This window comes from Anomaloglossus baeobatrachus, chromosome 3, assembly GCF_048569485.1.
Source record: "Anomaloglossus baeobatrachus isolate aAnoBae1 chromosome 3, aAnoBae1.hap1, whole genome shotgun sequence".
In the NCBI taxonomy this organism is placed as follows: Eukaryota; Metazoa; Chordata; class Amphibia; order Anura; family Aromobatidae; genus Anomaloglossus; species Anomaloglossus baeobatrachus.
In genome coordinates, this window is record NC_134355.1 from 370754396 (window position 1) to 370773164 (window position 18769).

Below are 18769 nucleotides of genomic sequence, written 5' to 3' on the forward strand. Positions count from 1 at the left end.
GTGCGTCTTGTAAAGCGAAAAATACGGTAAATGTCTAATGTTCACATTGTACTACAATACATTTTTCACTTAAATATAAGCATTATACTAAATGTTATTATTTAGTAAAATATTCAGCACATTCTGCATTGCACTACTGTCCCCAATTTATTATATATTTTAGGAGTCAGAGTCGGTGCATTTTATACCGACTCCTCCAAAATGAGCTCCGACTCCACAGCCCTGCTTGATATTATAAAATAAAAGACAATTTGAATTCAGTAACCTCTGCTCCTTGAGTTTTACTGATCATGTCCTTGCTAATCTATAATGGAGTTGTTAATTTTTCTTCTGTTTGAAGGTATTTCCAATCTGTACACAAACAGTGATGTGGAAGCTTTACATCAAGCTTACCAAAACCTTGACACGTCAATTAAAAGCACAGATGAACAGAACAATTGTCTTAAACTTACAGACAACACAATTGCACCCTATGAGCATGGTATTGATTCAAAGGAAACTAGCCTTAACAGAGGGCATGCTGGTGACTCAGGTAATAAGCATAGATTTTTTTTTTCTCTTGAAAATGTCATTGTATCAAGGCAGGAATAGCTCTGGACCTTCATCACAGCAGCTACATAAAGTATTTCTCACATTCTTTAGGACAACCTGCTGCTTGTAATCGAGCGCAATGCTTTTTCTCCTGCGATGCTACTGTATCATTAAGACACAATCCTTGTTCCATTACATTGTGTATGTGCCTTTGAACAAAATGTAACATTTTAACTTTAAGGCTATGTGCGCACATTTGCGTATTACATGCAGTTACGCTGCGCTTTGTAGCGCAGCGTAACTGCATGCGTCCTGCGTCCCCTGCATAATCTATGGAGATTGTGCAGGATCCGTGCGCACGTGGCGTCTTAGAGCGCAGCGCTTCGGTTGCTGCCCAAAGCGCGCGTTCTAAGAAGTGACATGTCACTTCTTCCGTGCGCTTTGCCGGCAGCCCCTGCTCTGTCTATGGCAGGAGCTGCATGCAGAGCGCATGTTCTCTGCCGACACCATGCGCTTCAGAACGGAGCTTTTCAGCTGCGCTCTGAAGCGCACCTTTTAGGTGCGGTGCAGAGCGCACACGTGCGCACATAGCCTTACATAGAATTAACATAATAAAGTCGAATAACTTTGTAAATACATGTCAGAGCTTAAGATGGGTCCTGAATTAAAGACTATATAATAGTCCAGAGTTGCATATGCAATTCTAAGGCTTTAGTGTTTAAATCTCCCAGCATTTGTTACTGATTCAGGTTAGTTCTCATTCTTCTTCTCTTTTGACACTAGTGGCTGCTCGCTATACTGACCGGTGTATCCGTGTGGCGAGTGGCCACTATAGTCAAGAACGAGTAAGGTGAACTCGCATTGCACAAACACTGTGATGTTTGGCTCTAGGATTATCAGGGCGTATTGACTACTATCATTCACAGTTTTGCCAGGAGATTTTTTTTATGCGTATTTATTTTCCATGGACAATTGATGTGAGCGCACTTGATTTTTGTGTATATATTAATCGTCCATCACTAAAGAGGCTGCTATGCGCAGTACAAATAGTAGATGCTAGAATGTATGGGCTCCTGGTAGTTGTGATGTTATTTCTGTTATGTATTGTCGACGTCTCTTCCGGTCCTGGAGCGTGTCGTGCCTTTCGATGGAGTGGCTGAGACTCAGGAGAGATGTGATGAGCACTCCCCATCTTTAGGCCTCGTTCACTGCATCAATAAGAAGCTGCAGGTGAACAAGGGCAAAGGGTGGTGGGATTTGGGGGTCTAGACTAATGTGGGTATGCCTGTGATGGGGTTTAGGGGTCTATAATGCTAGGGGGTTTCCTGTGGTGGGATTTGGGGGGCTATAACACGGCGGGTGCTTCTGGTCACATGGGTAGGTGGGAGTCTGGAGTGGGACTCGGGAACAGTGGTTGTTACATCACATGTGGCTGCTCGAATGAGTAGGGCCGGCCAGGATCCAAAAGACTGCACTCGGGAGGCAGGAGGTGGGACCCTGGAGCAGCAGCCAAGCCCACACCATAGCGCGGTAGTGGACAAGAGGCAGGAGTCAGGGGGCAGCATTCGGGAAGCGGGACTTGGGAGCGGCAACCAAGCACAGTAGCAGCCAGGAGGCGGGAACCAGGTGACAACACTCAGGAGGCAGGACTCTGGAGCGAGTGAACAGATTTTACCCTGCCATGGTGGGAGGGAGTGGCAGGATGATTTGGGAGCTACATGACTCCTATTCCAGCGCCTCCAGCGTTAGTTTGTCTCCTTGATGTTAGTAACATAACCTAGCGTCCCATTACATAATCTAGTGCTGGAAGCGCTGACTAACTAGGGCTTATCTTTGGAGTCGGGCTTATATTTAAAGCCTATTCCAAAAATCCCTTAAAATCAAGCTTATACTTGGTGGAGGGCTTATTTTTGGAAATACAGGGTAGTAGCCCGTAGGCGCCCCAGAAGTGGCACATCCATTGCATGAGCCAATCCTGGTGTGTTGCTTGGCTCTTCCCAATTGGCCTTATGCCGTGGCAATTAGGGTAATAATTTTGGGGTTAGTAATGGATAGGCGTCTTTCAGACCTCTCCATGATTAAGCCGGTACACACAGGAAAAAAAAAGTTTACATGAGTAAACACTCCCCCACACTCCCTCGTTCACCAATTTATTAAATAAAAAGAAATCCTGAAAGTTCCGAAGTAACCCAATGGAGTAATATCCCACGATGCCCATCGATTCCTATGGAGTTTTGTTCTGAGAACGTTCTCAGAACGAGGCTCCATAGGCCACTGCCAGTCAGCGGGAGCCCGGAATTTCTTCAGAGCGATGACATCACTAAGTTACCGACATCACCACTTATGAGAAACTGATGAGCATTGTGGGACATTTACTCTATTGAATTACGTTGTAACTTTTAGGATGTCTTTTTAATTAATAAATAGTAGTAGGAAGGAGTATTTATTCAAATAAACTTATTTTTTTGTGTTTAAAACTGTACGCTTACTGTGTTAGTAATGGGGGTGTCTGATGGATGCCTATCCATTACTATCCCTTGGGCTTGATGCCAGCTATAAATTTGCACCTGACATCAACCTCAAAAGTATTATCCTGACTGCCACCGCAACAGGACAATCAGGAACATCAGGGCAAAGTGCCAAATTTAGCACATCTAATAGATTTGCCACTTCTGAGGTGGCTTCGGGCTTCCATTTTCAGGCTGGGAGGAGCCAAATAACCATGATTCTTCCCACTCTGATAATATCAGCCCTCATATGTCTGCTTTACCATGGCTGGTTATCAAAAATGGGTGGAGCCCACACCGTTTTTTTAAATTATTTCAGTAATTTAAAAAAAATGACGAGGGATCCCCTCTATTTTTGATAACCAGCCAACTAAAGCTGACAGCTGTCTACTTTACCTGTGCTGATTATCAAAAATAGGCGGGAGGCCACTTCACTTTTTTTTTTCTTTTATTGTTTTCAACAGCGTACATTCAAATTCCGCATATGCAATAAAGCTCGTTGATTGCCTTCCCTGCAGCCTTCCAATATACCTTACTACTATACGAACAGTGCCCGAACACAGTTTTGTTTTTCTATTAAAGTCTGCGTTCTAGCCTGAGACTCGGTGTTCGGTACAAACTCAGATCTTTACAATTCGGTTTTGCTCATCCTTAGTTTAGAGGCATCACCCCATCTTTCCCATGCACAAATGTCCTGTTGTAACATCTCTTAAATGTTGTGCTTGTCTCACTAATTCTTTTGTAAACCTGCCTAAGGCCTCTTTCACACGTCCGTGGAATACACACACATTTTGCACGGCAAGTGGTGTAGGTGCGTATGTTTCCGTGTGTGTTCAGCGTGTGCAATCTGTGTGACATCCGCATAGCACACGGACAGCATGAACTTCTATACTTACCTGTCCATGGTGCTGCTGTGTCCAGCGTTGCTGTTGCTTCTGGTCCGAGGTGCAGTGAATATGCGATGAGCATAATGAGCAGCGGTTGGAAGATATTGACAGCAGCACCGAAGACAGCAGGGCTGGAGACAGGTGAGAATAGAAATCATTTTATTTCACACAGTGTTTTCTCCGGTATGTGTCACATGGATCACATCAGTATGCAGTCCATGTGACACCTGTTCTACCCGAGAAAAACTGACATGTCCACTTATGGAGCACACGGACACACGTATGATCCACGGTCCATAGGAAAACACGCACATGTGCACAAACCCATTGATTTTAATGGGTCTACGTGTGCCTGGGTCTCGGGGACATGTGAAAACAGATGTCACACATACCGGAGACACGGATGTGTGAAGGGGGCCTGAAAAAGGATATGCTCTAAAAGCTTGCAAATATAATTTTTCTGGTTAGTCAATAAAGGTATTACTACTAAAATGCTTTTGTCATTTTTGGTCATTAAAGTATTTGCGTTACATTTTCTGGCTAACACAGTACCACAATATAATTTTGTATTCTACAAGATTTGAACAACAAAAAGGATTTCCCATAGATATGAAGAATTTTTGAGGAGGATTTTGTGGTTGATCTGCTCCAGAAAACTGTTGAACATAGCCTAATACTAAACAAGACAATAGTGAATTAGTGAATTTTACCTCTTTAAGTACAGGGACATTAGTAGATAAGTAATGCAATGTCTGATATAGTTAATTTTTATGTCGATTACTTATCTCCTCTGTAAAATGTGCTATCAAACAATTGAAACCTGATCTTATTGTGCAACAGACATGTCTACTGTGGATGAGTTGATGCAGCGTATTCGAGGAGAGGACACCTTTAATGTGCCAAGGTAAGGCATGATTCATTTGCCATTATCACACTCTATTATCACATTCTATAAAAATATGGATTCCTTTTATTAGTTTTTCTACAAATTGATTTCCATGCTTTTTGTATGTCCCTTTAGTATAAGCATGGACAAGGACAAGGAGATGCTTCCACGTACTCTGAATAAACCAAGAAAAGATCCACAGCAGTCATTCCAAGCAGAGAAAGCTTTAGAAAACTTGCATGATTGGGAAGGTGAAAATACAGGACCTACGGATGTCTGTCTCTCTCCGACATACGCAGACAAACAGGATCTGAAAAATCAAGAGCAGCCTTCAGTTTCTGTAGAGAAAAGTCATTCTGAATTTTTTGCTCTGCATTCCGGCAACAGAAGTGGCTATGTAAGAATGATTTTACATGTTGCTCATATTTTCTATATTCAGTGATATTATAGTAAAATGTTACACTAAAGCAAATGGTTTTAGATACTGGACCCAGTCAGGATTCCTTCAATGTAGGTTCATAGGACAGCAATTTCAGCTTATGTGTAAAGTCTGCATTGGGATTAAAGGAGCAGTACAGGCTGAAATGAAAGGCAAATTGTGACATTATATTTAGCTCTGTATTGTGTGGGCGGGCGGTCGTATGACTGCAGATATAAGATTTGCATACTAGCAATCACATGCCGACTAGTTGAATCCTGCTTCTCTCAATTGTCTTTTTTTTGAGAGAGAGAAGCCAAGTTAGACTAGTCAGCATGTGACCTCAAGTATGCAAATCACATACACCAAAAGGATTCACAGATAAATCCACTTCATTGAAACACTATATTTATTAGAAAAGACTTTCCCTCCATGGAGTGTTTCAGGAATGTGCTACGCAGGTGGAACGTATGCCTTTCCCTGAAAAGACCATGTGTGAGTCTGCAGGAGCAGCTTATCAGAGTTTTTTTCTTGGATTGTTTGTGGACCTTACTGATTCTCCTGGAGAACCTTCTACCAATGGTGGGGAGGTACATGGAGATGAGTATACTAATTTAAATATGTGTATTCCATGATTTGAGGCAATTGGATGTACATTAGAATTGATCCTTAAATTGCATATCCTCTTAACTGAGGGGAGTGAACTAATCTGAATATGTGTATTCTGTATTTTTTATTGCATCGATTGAGTGATGCTTTTAACGGTACGTCCCTTGACCCCGGTCATATACTCACCTTTCCAGCGACTTCATCTTCTATCTACACCACTCCGGTCATTCCCAGGCAATTTGTGACCTCCCGGCAGCTCCAATGTTTCATGGAGTGTGCCAGAGTCACAACTCAATGCATCTCTGAGATCCATGTTCTGGCTCTCATAGAGGTGCATTAGGAGCTTGTGACGTAACTTCTCACTTCCAGCCAGTCAGAAGTTACAGTCACAAGATCCCACTATGGGACCAGAGCTGTGTCGGTAAAAGGTGAAGCCACCGGAAGGTGAGTATATGACAGGGGGCGGGGACTTAGAATTAAAGCGCCACTCCAGTGCTGAAATACAAAAAAAATGCTGGCGGTACTTTATCATTACCTATCAAGGTTCAGTATAAAGCCAGCAGATGGTGTATAAGGGCATTTAAGATGCTATCCTCCACAGCAAGCCAAGAAGAAAGATCTATATAATTCCAACATAAGTGATAAAGTTTATCCTATATAGCAATCATACAGAAAACTGACAAATATGGATCTGTCTCTCTATTTACAGTGAGGTGGATCAAGGCTGTACCTGTGTATTACTGATATTTATTGTGTCTGCTCTTGTCAAAGTTTAACTTGAATATACAGATTGTTCATGTCCCTTTAAAGCCCCATATGATAGTTTTTGTTAAAAGGAATCTGTCAGTAGGATCAACCCACCTAAGCCGTCTCTGTGGCCATGTAGGTCTAAGAAAGTTGAATAAAATGATGCCTTGATATCTGCGATCCGATGTCTTATTCCATAGAATTCAGTATTTCCTTACAAATAAATGACTGTTAAGATCTATGGGCCAGACACTGATCTTTCTGGGAATCTGCTTCCATACTTTATTTCAAATGAAAAAGGGCAATACCAGTGTGAGATATATAATGGCTGACACTTTGCTATCATCACACACACAGCCCTGATCAGCGCTAACACAGTACAGCAGAGTTGAACCTTGTCTCATTAAAAACACGTTTGTAGTGGTGTCAGAGTTGCTGTACTGCCCTTCCCCCACACTGGCTGCTTGTGAGATGGAAGCTGAAGCTGTGAGAGGAGACTTCATGTGTTTTCTTAATGGGCTTTCTGAAGATCCAGTTATATGCGGTGGTGGATATATAAAAGTTGTGAGAAAATCTATTTTTTCATTTAGTATGACAGGACGCCTCCAGTACAAATGTTTTAGTACAGCAGCACTAACCTATGTCTCATTACAGTGTTAGCGCTTGTGTACTGTGCAAGTTCTGATGTCACTGCAGAGTTGTGTGCTAACATAAGAGCAAACTGTCAGTTATTACATGTCTCACAGTGGTAACGCCCCCCTTTCATTTACCATGAGCTCTGGAGGCAAATTCTCAGGGAGATCGGCATCCAGCCCATAGATTTTAACAGCTCATTTACATTTTAAGCAAAATGTGGATTTCTCAGGAACCATTCAATGGACTGCAGATATCAAGGTATCATTTTATTCAACTCTGTGGGTTGATTTTACTGCCAGATTGCCATTAGTGATACATACCAACTGGGGGAATGCACTTTACACTTCACAAAGCAGATATACAGTTATCAAACTGTATATCTGCTTTGTGAAGTTTAATGGTTCACTAAATCCCCTCCTACTTTGCTGACCTGATCCTCGGTTGTAAGGACCTTATTATATGTATTCATCTATGATAATTCGGTAGTTATACTTATCCTTGTATTTTTTTAGACTTTTTGCCTGGCTGGACCATTATTAACCCCTTAGTGACGGAGCTAATTTTCACCTTAATGACCAGACCAAATTTTGCAATTCTGACCAGTGTCACTTCATGAGGTTATAACTCTGGAACGCTTCAACGGATCCCGGTGATTCTGAGATTGTTTTTTCGTCACATATTGGACTTCATGTTAGTACCAAATTTAGGACAATATTTTTTGCGTTTATTGAAGAAAAAAATTGAATATTGGCAAAAATTTTGAAAATTTAGCAATTTTCAACTTTTGAATTTTTATACCGTTAAACCAGAGATTTCTGTGACACAAAATAGTTAATAAATAACATTTCCCACATGTCTACTTTACATCAGCACAATTTTGGAAACAAAATTTTTTTTTGTTAGGAAGTTAGAGGGGTTCAAAGTTTATCAGCGATTTCTCATTTTTACATCAAAATTTACAAAACCATTTTTTTAGGGACCACATCACATTTGAAGTGACTTCAATAGGCCTAGATGACAGAAAATACCCAAAAGTGACACCATTATAAAAACTGCACCCCCCAAAGTACTCAAAACCACATTCAAGAAGTTTATTAACCCTTCAGGTGCTTCACATGAACAAAAGCAATGTGGAATGAAAAAAAGCAAAAATTTAATTTTACCTAAAAATGTTGCTCTAACCCAAATTTATTCACTTTTAGAAGAACTAACACAACAAAATGGACCCCAAAACTTGTTCCCCACTTTCTTATGAGTGCGCCGATACCCCACATGTGGTCAGCAACCTCTGTTTGGACAAATGGGAGGGCTCGGAACAGAAGGAGCAATATTTGAATTTTGGAAAGCAAATTTGGCTGAAATAGATTGCGAGCACCATGTTGCATTTACAGGTCCGCTAAGGTACCTAAACAGAAGAAGCCCCTCACAAGTGACACCATTTTGGAAACTAGACCCCTCAAGGCTTCTATCTAGGGGTATAGTGAGCATTTTAGATCCACAGGTACTTCACAGATTTTGTTAACGTTACGTTGTCATATTGAAAATTTTAATAATTTTCTCAAAAATGTTGCTTTAGCATCAATTTTCTCACTTTTTCAAGAGGTAATTCCAAAAATTTGACCTCAAGGTTTGTTAACCACTTTTTTATGAGCGCGGTGATACCTCACATGTGGTCTGAAACCTTTGTTTGGACAAATGGGAGGGCTTGGAACGAAAGGAGCAATATTTGAATTTTGGAAAGGAAATTTGGCTGAAAAAGATTGCGGGCACCATGTCACATTTGGAGGACCCCTAAGGTACCTAAACAGCAGAAACCCCACACAAGTGACCCCATTTTGGAAACTAGGCCCCTCAAGGAATTTATCTAGATGTTTGGTGAGTACCCTGAACCCCCAGGTGCTTCACAGAATTTTATAACGTTGAGCCATGAAAAAAAAAATAAAAAAATTTTACCACAAAATTGTTATTTCAACCAGGTAGCTTTTTTTTTTACAAGAGTAAAAGGAAAAAATTCAGCATAACATTTATTGTGCAATTTCTCCTGAGTTTGGCGATACCTTATATGTGGTGGAAATCAACTGTTTGGGCGCATGGCAGGGCTCGGAAGGGAAGGAGTGCCATTTGACTGCAAAATTGGCTGGAATCAATAGCGGACGCCAGGTTGCATTTGGAGAGCCCCTGAGGTGCCTAAACAGTGGAGGTCCCCCACAAGTGACTCCATTCTGGAAACAAGACACCTCAAGGCTTTTATCTAGGTGTATAGTGAGCAGTATGAATCCACGAATACTTCACAGAATTTGATAAGCTTAGGTTGCCATATTGAAAATTTTCATTTTTTTCACAAAAATGTTGCTTCAGCATCAAATTTCTCACTTTTTCAAGAGACAACAACAAACCGTGGACCCAACAGGTTGTTATCCAATGTCTTATGAGCACAGGGATACCCCACATGTGGCCAAAAACCTCTGTTTGGATAAATGGGAGGGCTTGGAATGGAAGCAGCACCATTTGAATTCTGGAAAAGTTGAAATAAATTGCGGGCACCATGTCACATTTGCAGGGCCCCTTGGGTACCTATACATTAGAAACCCCCACAAGTGACCCCATTTTGGAAACTGGATTTTATTCAGGAGTATAATAAGCATTTTGAATCCACAGGTACTTCACAAAAATGTTGCTGTAGCAACCAATGTCTCACTTTTAGGCTATGTGGCCATGAGCCAGCGACACGGCGTCTAGTACACAGTGTCAGCCTCCTGCAGAGATGTGAGTGTTGTCCACGGGAGAACGCAGCTGCCCATGCCCACGATTTGGGTTCAGGCCGCTGTGGAGCTCTATGCTACCTGCAGAGAACACTCATCTCCGCAGCATAAATTGACATGCTGAGGCTCGGGAAGCTGCGCCACAGGTCAGTTTATGTGGCGGAGAAAAGAAGCACATTGGGCAAGCACATTGGGCATGGGATTTCTAAAAATCCTTCCACTGTGCTTCTACTGCACAATGCAGCGTTATGGACGCAGGGAAAACACTCTGCGCCCAAAACGCTGCAAATCCCGATTGTGGGCGCACAGCCTAAAATGCTACAATGGATGAATGGATACATGTCAAACATATATAACGTCCCACCCCCTGCATATTCTAAGCTGGCGCCCTTTAGTGCCTTTCATGTGGCACTAAAGGGTGCCTAGCCTTGTATTTAGCCCCCCAAAAAAATAATAATTAAAATAAACGACGTGGGGTCCCCCCCATTTTTGATAGCCAGCTAGGGTAAAGCAGACAGCTGTAGCCTGCAAACCACAGCTGACAGCTTCACCTTGTCTGGTGATCAATTTGGAGGGCTCCCCAGGCGTTAAAAAAAAAAAACCGTGGGGTCCCCCCCAAATTAGATCACCAGCCAAGGTGAAGCGGACAGCTGGGGTCTGGTATTCTCAGGGTGGGAAGAGCCATGGTTATTGGACTCTTCCCAGCCTAAAAATAGCAGGCCGCAGCCGCCCCAGAAGTGGCGCATCCATTAGATGCGCCAATCCTGGCGCTTCGCCCCAGCTCATCCCGCGCCCTGGTGCGGTGGCAGACGGGGTAATATATGGGGTTGATACCAGCTGTAATGTCACCTGGCATCAAGCCCTGGGGTTAGTGATGTCACGGCATCTAAACAGATACCCGACATCACTAACCCAGTCAAGTAATAGACAAAAAAAAAAGACAAAAAAAAAATTTATTTGAAAAAAAAACTCCCCGAAACATTCCTCTTTCCCCAATTTATTTAAAATAAAGAAATTACGGTCGCTGTAATCCGCTGTAATCCGTGAGGTCCCACGCCGACTCTGGATCTTCTAGAATATGGGGGGCACGTTCAGGGAACGTATCCCCCATTTTCTGGAAGAGCAAGCTCTCCATGAGCAGTGTGGGTGCAGTAATCTGAGAATACTGCACTCACACTGCCCCGGTCCAACTTAGGGCAGAGTGACCTGCACTAACCTCATTCCAGAATATGAGGGGCACGCTCACAGAACGTACCCCCCATTTTCTGGAACAGCAGTCTCTCCATGTGAGGACCACACTCCTCACATGGAGAGACTGCTGATTACTGCACTCACTCTCCCCCGGTCCACAGTGGAGCAGCCTGTGCATCAGCGACGTCAGCGTCCCTGCAAGACTGACGTCGCTGATGCACAGGCTGCTCCACTGTGGACCGGGGGAGGAATCCAGCTGACAGCCGCTGTCTGCGCATGCGCCGTCAGCATTCAAGAAGGAGGCGGCGTGATCGCGGGACGGATCACCAGACAGGTAACGTATGACCGGGGGCTCGGGGGCTGGGGGGCTGGGGGGGGGTGATGGGGGGTGACCTGGGGGGGACCTGGGGACACCTTGGGACACCTTTCTGCCGCATGTGACGTGTCACATGCGGCAGAAAGAGCAGAATGAATGCGGGGGAGGGGGGTGGCTCTGGAGACCCGGAGGGGGCTCCGGTGACCAGAGGGCTCCGGTGGACCGGAGGAGGGGTCAGGGGGAGGACATTTCCCTCCGATCTGAAATGTTTGATCATTTCAGATCGGAGGGAAATGAATGCAGAGCCGGCGGCGGCAGTTTTCAGCGCGCGTCGGCGCCATCTTGCACGCTCCGGAGGGGGGCTCTGGAGAACCGGAGGGGGCTCCGGTGACCAGAGGGCTCCGGTGGACCGGAGGAGAGGTCAGGAGGGGGACATTTCCCTCCGATCTGAAATGTTTGATCATTTCAGATCGGAGGGAAATGCATGCAGAGGCGGCGGCGGCGGGAGTTTTCAGCGCGCGTCGGCGCCATCTTGGATTTTCCGGAGGGGGGGGGGGGGGTTGGATGGATTTCTCCGGTACCGGGGGCTTTGTGGGCACTAAGGGCTCACATTTATTTCTCATCTGACATGTTTGATCACGTCAGATGAGAAATAAATAAATTTTACCAGCCATTTTTTTTTTTTTTATGTTGTCGCCGGTATACGGTGTATACCGGCGATCGCATTAACGGGGTGCATACAAAACACCCCGATTCATAATCTGGGGGGTCTCAGCTACCCCCGGTAGCTGAAACCCCCGAGATTTTTCGTCACTGGGGGGCGCTACAGGGTTTTTCCGGCCTGACGTCTCAAGACGTCGGAACAGAATAAGTACCCTGTTTTTCCGACGTCTTGAGACGTTAGGCCGTCGCTGTGGGGTTAAGGGGTTCGTTTTAAAAGGAACCGGTCACCACGTTTTTGGACTATAAGCTGCGGCCACCACCACCAGGCTCTTATACACAGCATTCTAACATACTGTATATAAGAGCCAGGCCGCTTTCACTACATAAAAAACACTTTATAATACTTACCTAACGGTCGCGTGCTGGGCCTAATGGGCGTCTTCGTTCTCCGGTGCCGGCGCCGCCTCTTTCGGCCATCTTTGTTCTTCTCTAGCCGCGGTGCATGACGGGTCCAATGTCATCCACACTTGCCGGCATTCAGGCCCTGAGCAGGCGCACTTTGATCTACCTTGAGCAGGGCCGATCAAAGTATTGTAGTGCGCCTGCGCAGGACCGGCGAGTGTGTAGGACGTAGACGCGTTATGCACACAGGCTTCAGAAAGAAGCTGAAGATGGCCGAAAGGGGAGGCACCCACACCGGAGAACGAAGACGCCCATTAGGCCCTCATCCACTGCAGAGCGACCGTTAGGTATGTATTATAAAGTGTTTTTTCTGTAGTCACAGCGGCCTGGGCTCTTATATACAGCATGTTAGAATGCTGTATATAAGAGCCCGGTGGTGGTGGCCGCAGCTTATACGCCCAAAAAAGTGGTGACAGGTTCCCTTTAAAATATCTATCAAATACACAAAAAATCCACTTCATTAAATCTTTGTATCGTTTTGATTATTGTGGATACATCTATTAGATATCTCTAGTTGTCGGTAAAGATGAGCTAACTCCTGGTTCGGTGTTCTTACCAAACACAAACTTTACAAAAAAATACAGAGTTCAGGGGTGCATTATGTATGCAAACCAGTGCGAGCCGCCTGCACTATTTTAACGGCTTGTACTGGGGGTAACAACCGCTTGATCGCATGTCACAAAAAAAAAAAATGGTAAAACCCCGTTCACCCTTCCCTGGAAGTGTTCTTTTTATGGTTGGCTGCATGTGGATGGGGACCCAAACTTCCCAATTAGTGACTTCCATTGGGGTTCAGGTAAAGTCTGGGGCCCAAACCAAACTTTAGATAAAGTCTGGTTGAAGCCGCCGAACGGGTTCACTCATCTCTAGTTGTTGGTGATTTAATGTAAATTACATAATTTCGGTCATGTGACCACCCACCCTCACGGGAATACAGACAAATAATGTGGGCCTCGCAAGTTGCCATAATTTGGCAAGCTAAAATGAGTACAGAATTGTTTCTGATAACTGGCAACCCCGTGAATGGTGGATCCTGACTGCGTAGTTCACAGATACAGAAATCCCTAATTTTCACCATGGCAGAAGTGCTCAGGTACCTCCTCTACGTAAAAATCTGTCAGTAAGATCATCCCTTCTAAGCCATTTATATGGGTATGCAGGTCCGAATAAAATGTTGAATAAAATTATGCCATTTCTATCTGCGATCCAAAATCTTATTCTAGAAAAATCCATGTTTGTCTTAATATGCAAATGAGCTGTTAAGATCTATGGGCCTGACAGTGGTCTGCTTGAGAATCTGCCTCCAGACCTTATTTTAAATGAAAGGGAGTGATACCTGTGTGAGACATGTAATGACTGACAGTCTGCTCTCCTGATCTACATGACTTGCACTGGTAACGCCCCCTTTCATTTAAAATAAACTCTTGAGGTAGATTCTTATGAAGATCTGACTCCGTACCATAGATCTTAACAATTAATTTCCATAATAAAAATGTGGATTTCTTGGGAATAAACAATTGGATGACACATATTGAGGTATCCTTTAATTTGACTTTCTATGACCTGCATACCAATATAGATGTAGATAGGAGGGTTGATCCTACTCACAGATGCCCTTTAAGTGATGAGTTGAGAGCCGTAAGCCCAAACTCTTTCAATTTCTATTGTCTCTGACATGTACATGCCGGTTAAGCCATACATTTATTGAAGTACTGTGCTATGATGTACAGATTAATGATTGACATCATAATTTAGGAGAAGAATATAGACAGTGGGCACTCTACAAATACAGTTCGGCACTTGATATGCAAGGCTCTGATCATCCCTTATTCAGTGTGTAAATCTTATCCATATACATTTATGGACTGTATTAATGTCAGAGTGCACTGTTTTTGCATACATCTATCCAGTATGCAAAAGAAAATCTCACAAAAAAATAAAGCTTAGAAAACAATGCTTTTTATTTAGATTATAGTAATTTTTTCTTTGCAACTTATCCATTCCATAGATCGCTGAGCAATATGCTACCTGCATACACTAAGCATTAATGTCATGTTTTTCTTGAATTCTTGTAAATTCCTGTAAATTAACCATATGAGGCCGCCTACACAGTTCAGAGAGCTCAACTTTTTATATGCGTCTTACAAGGATGTTGTCTGTTGTGCTGTGAAATGCTGGGTGTCTTTTATAATGATAATTGTGCTGCATTTTTCATGGTCGCTTCATTAGTGGGACACAATACCCTGGGATAGTCTTCTGTGACCTGCAGGTTGACACTGATATTACATAGCAAAGAAATTGGCTCAGCACACTATACCTCGCCTGCTGTTCCCTGACCTCCTCAGGTTTTTTTCTGCGTCAGTTGGAGGAGGGTCTGCTTCAAACCCGTCTGAGATTTTTTTTTTTTGTTAACTTTTTCTTTGCTTTCATTTTGAGACTTCTCTGGGTAACAGGGTATAAATACGTACTCTCTTTCACCTACATTGTGACGAAGGGTACAATCTGTACCGACAGCCTGACTCTCCTCATGTCCTTTGGCCAGACCTGGGTACCATGTTGGGGTCTGGGGTGGTGGGCCATATGCCAATAGACTCCTGACTGTTCGCCCTACATAGCATTCACGTGCACAGAGCAGAAGACTGTGCTGTCTTCGGAAAGGCGAGTATAACCCTTTCTTGTTTTCCCTACCTACTTTCTCTCCCCCTCTCTCCTCACACATTTCTTCTGTGTATCGGCTATGGGGGCTGGTGTAGGTATGTTGCATGGCTCTGGACACCTGTATGTGGCATGGTCAGGTGTTCTGTAATCGGAGCTGTGTGGTGGCAGTGATCATCCTGCGGAATGCACAGGCTTTGCTAGCCTCTAGGTTGTCTGTGTTCGTGCTCCCGTGCAGGGGCATGGTTCTGAGCCATCACTCTACCTACTGTGTCCAGCCAGTCGGCATGTATACTGCCCAGCTTGCTGCGTCCTTCGCCCCAACTCTTCCGGGTCCGCCTCCAATCCTCCCGGCGGCACCGCCATTTTTTGGCTCACACTTTTCCAGTTCAGTGGGATTAGATTCATTTACTGCTGTGCTGCTGTGAAGTCTCTCCCTCCGCACCAGGTCTGGTAGATCGTGGTCTTGGTAGGACTATTTCTGTTTAGTGGCCGATACTGCTGCTCCCCAGTAGTGATCCTCTACTTCTCTCCTGCTCCCTATGTCTTTAGAATATCTGAGTCTGAGCATCCTGCTCCCCTCCAGGCCAGCCTGCACTAGTCACTTATTATGCATGTGCTGTTTGTGGTATTACATTTCCCTCTGGCCAGTCTATACCCTATTGTGCTGCATGTATTCGTACCCCTTGCAGATGCCTGCTCTGGTGACCCTAATGGTATCAGAAGAGAGTATGTCTCCCCCTCTCTGGGCTCAAGTTCTTACTCAGGCTGTTATTGAACTACTCAAAGTATCTAAGCCATTCACTGTTGGTGTGGATTGTCTTCCTGCAACTTCTGCTGCCCCGGGACATTTGGCCAACTTTCGTAGCGAGTCAGACCCTCCTGTGACTGCTTATCAGTATTGCAGGCGTATCGCAGGCTATGGCTAAATGCCCTTGAATATCTTTTCCCTCCAAATCTCTATTACTGAAAGGGCAACCTGAGGCCGTTCCATCTCCACAAGGCTACATTCTCCAGAACTCACTGAGTCTAAAGGCGGTGCTAGATACGTATCAGGTGAGAAGGTTAAAGGAGTTGTCCGACATTAGCTTAACAAAAATTTTTGAGTTTATCTGTGCTGTATTGTCATATAAATCACACCTACATTGTTATTTTCTGTTTTCTAACTTTTGTTCCTCTTGAATTATACCTTTATTCTCTGCAGCTTCTTGTTTACATTCAGATCCAGCAAACATGACCACTTCCTGTGCAAAACCTCAGTCAGAGCTGTCACCGCCCAGCCTCAGTGTCCAGCCCCACCCCAGTGTCCAGCCTCGCCCCCTGCCCGCCCCCTGCACACACAGTCCCTGTCAGTATATTCTTCCCCAGCACCTGACCTGGTATCACTACAGCATTGCAAATAACAGCCTCACATCGGGGTCTGCACCGCACACATATGTCTCTGCACACGCACACGCATGGCTCTGCACCGTACACATGGCTCTGCACACGCATGGCTCTGCACCGTACACATGGCTCTGCACCGTTCACATGGCTCTGCACCGTACACATGGCTCTGCACACGCATGGCTCTGCACACGCATGGCTCTGCACCGTACACATGGCTCTGCACCGTACACACATGGCTCTGCACCGTACACATGGCTCTGCACCGTACACATGGCTCTGCACCGTACACATGGCTCTGCACTGTACACATGGCTCTGCACCGTACACATGGCTCTGCACCGTACACATGGCTCTGCACCGTACACATGGCTCTGCACATGCATGGCTCTGCACCGTACACATGGCTCTGCACCGTACACATGGCTCTGCACCGTACACACATGGCTCTGCACCGTACACATGGCTCTGCACCGTACACACATGGCTCTGCACATGCATGGCTCTGCACATGCATGGCTCTACACCGTACACACATGGCTCTGCACCGTACACATGGCTCTGCACCGTACACACATGGCTCTGCACCGTACACATGGCTCTGCACCGTACACATGGCTCTGCACCGTACACACATGGCTCTGCACCGTACACACATGGCTCTGCACCGTACACACATGGCTCTGCACCGTACACACATGGCTCTGCACCGTACACACATGGCTCTGCACCGTACACACATGGCTCTGCACCGTACACATGGCTCTGCACCGTACACATGGCTCTGCACCGTACACACATGGCTCTGCACACGCATGGCTCTGCACCGTACACATGGCTCTGCACCGTACACATGGCTCTGCACCGTACACATGGCTCTGCACCGTACACATGGCTCTGCACATGCATGGCTCTGCACCGTACACATGGCTCTGCACCGTACACATGGCTCTGCACCGTACACACATGGCTCTGCACCGTACACATGGCTCTGCACCGTACACACATGGCTCTGCACCGTACACATGGCTCTGCACACGCATGGCTCTGCACCGTACACACATGGCTCTGCACCGTACACATGGCTCTGCACCGTACACATGGCTCTGCACATGCATGGCTCTGCACCGTACACATGGCTCTGCACACGCATGGCTCTGCACTGTACACGCACACACATGGCTCTGCACACACATGGCTCTGCAACCCCCCCATCCCCATCGGGAACACATGTGGAGTACATACTCACCCGTCCTCGGTCCCCGCCGCTCCTGCACGTTCGTCCGCTGTCTGTGCTCTCTTCAGCACAGTAGTGACGTCACTGCTGTGCTGCAGAGCGCACAGACAGCGGGAGGGACAGTGACTTCTCATCAGCACATTCAAATGTACCGGCATCGGTGATCTGTGATGCCGGTACATTTGAATGTGCGATCCTGGGCAGGGGGCCCGGTGCTGGAGCTGACACTACGGCAGCTGCCGCCAGGCCCCGCCCCCAAATCACGGACCCCACAGCAGTGCAGGGGGAGGTTACTGGAGGTGCAGGGGAATGTGTGGGAGGGTGCAGGGAAGGGGGGCGGTGACTCCTCGCACTGTAGTCGCCCAGCAGGGAGGTGACATGCTGCTCCACATTTGCATGTCAACATGGCCCTGCCCATGTAGACGTGCAAAGACCGGAAGCAGCAAAATCGCGGCAGGAGCGGTCACATGACCGCTCTGAGCCGGGGGAGAGGGGGCTGACAGCGGGGCAGGTAAGTGGTCTCTATCTACTTACCTGCCCCAATGTAGCCCAATAGGGAAATAAAAAAAAAAAGTCAAAGAAGCCGGATAACCCCTTTAAGAGATATGGTTTGAGGTCTAAATACTGCTGATAATTCTTCCCTAGCGGTCAGACCAGCAGACGCAGGACGGTGCTGAAATCGTTTGTGGATCATTGTGGAGGAGTTTACAGAAGCATTACAGAACGCCTGGGAGTACCCGGACAAACGTTTCAAGAAATATAGTCTAATAGAAGTATTGTACCCTTTCTCAGTGGAATTAGTGGCATCTATCTCTACTCTACCGTGGTCAACATGTCCGTATCACGCCTCTCTAGAACCACTACTGTCATGCCCTC

At 45.5% G+C, this 18769-nt stretch overlaps 1 protein-coding gene across 2 annotated transcripts in view; it reads left to right on the top strand.

Annotated features, from left to right (window-relative positions):
* CEP162 (centrosomal protein 162) overlaps positions 1-18769 on the top strand; it is a 307890-nt gene that overhangs the window by 100254 nt on the left and 188867 nt on the right. For both annotated transcript variants that reach the window (XM_075340157.1, XM_075340158.1), the window contains 3 exons: positions 341-532; positions 4766-4829; positions 4947-5208. In XM_075340157.1, coding sequence (XP_075196272.1) covers positions 341-532; positions 4766-4829; positions 4947-5208 — 518 coding nt within the window. The remainder of the gene's footprint in view (positions 1-340; positions 533-4765; positions 4830-4946; positions 5209-18769) is intronic.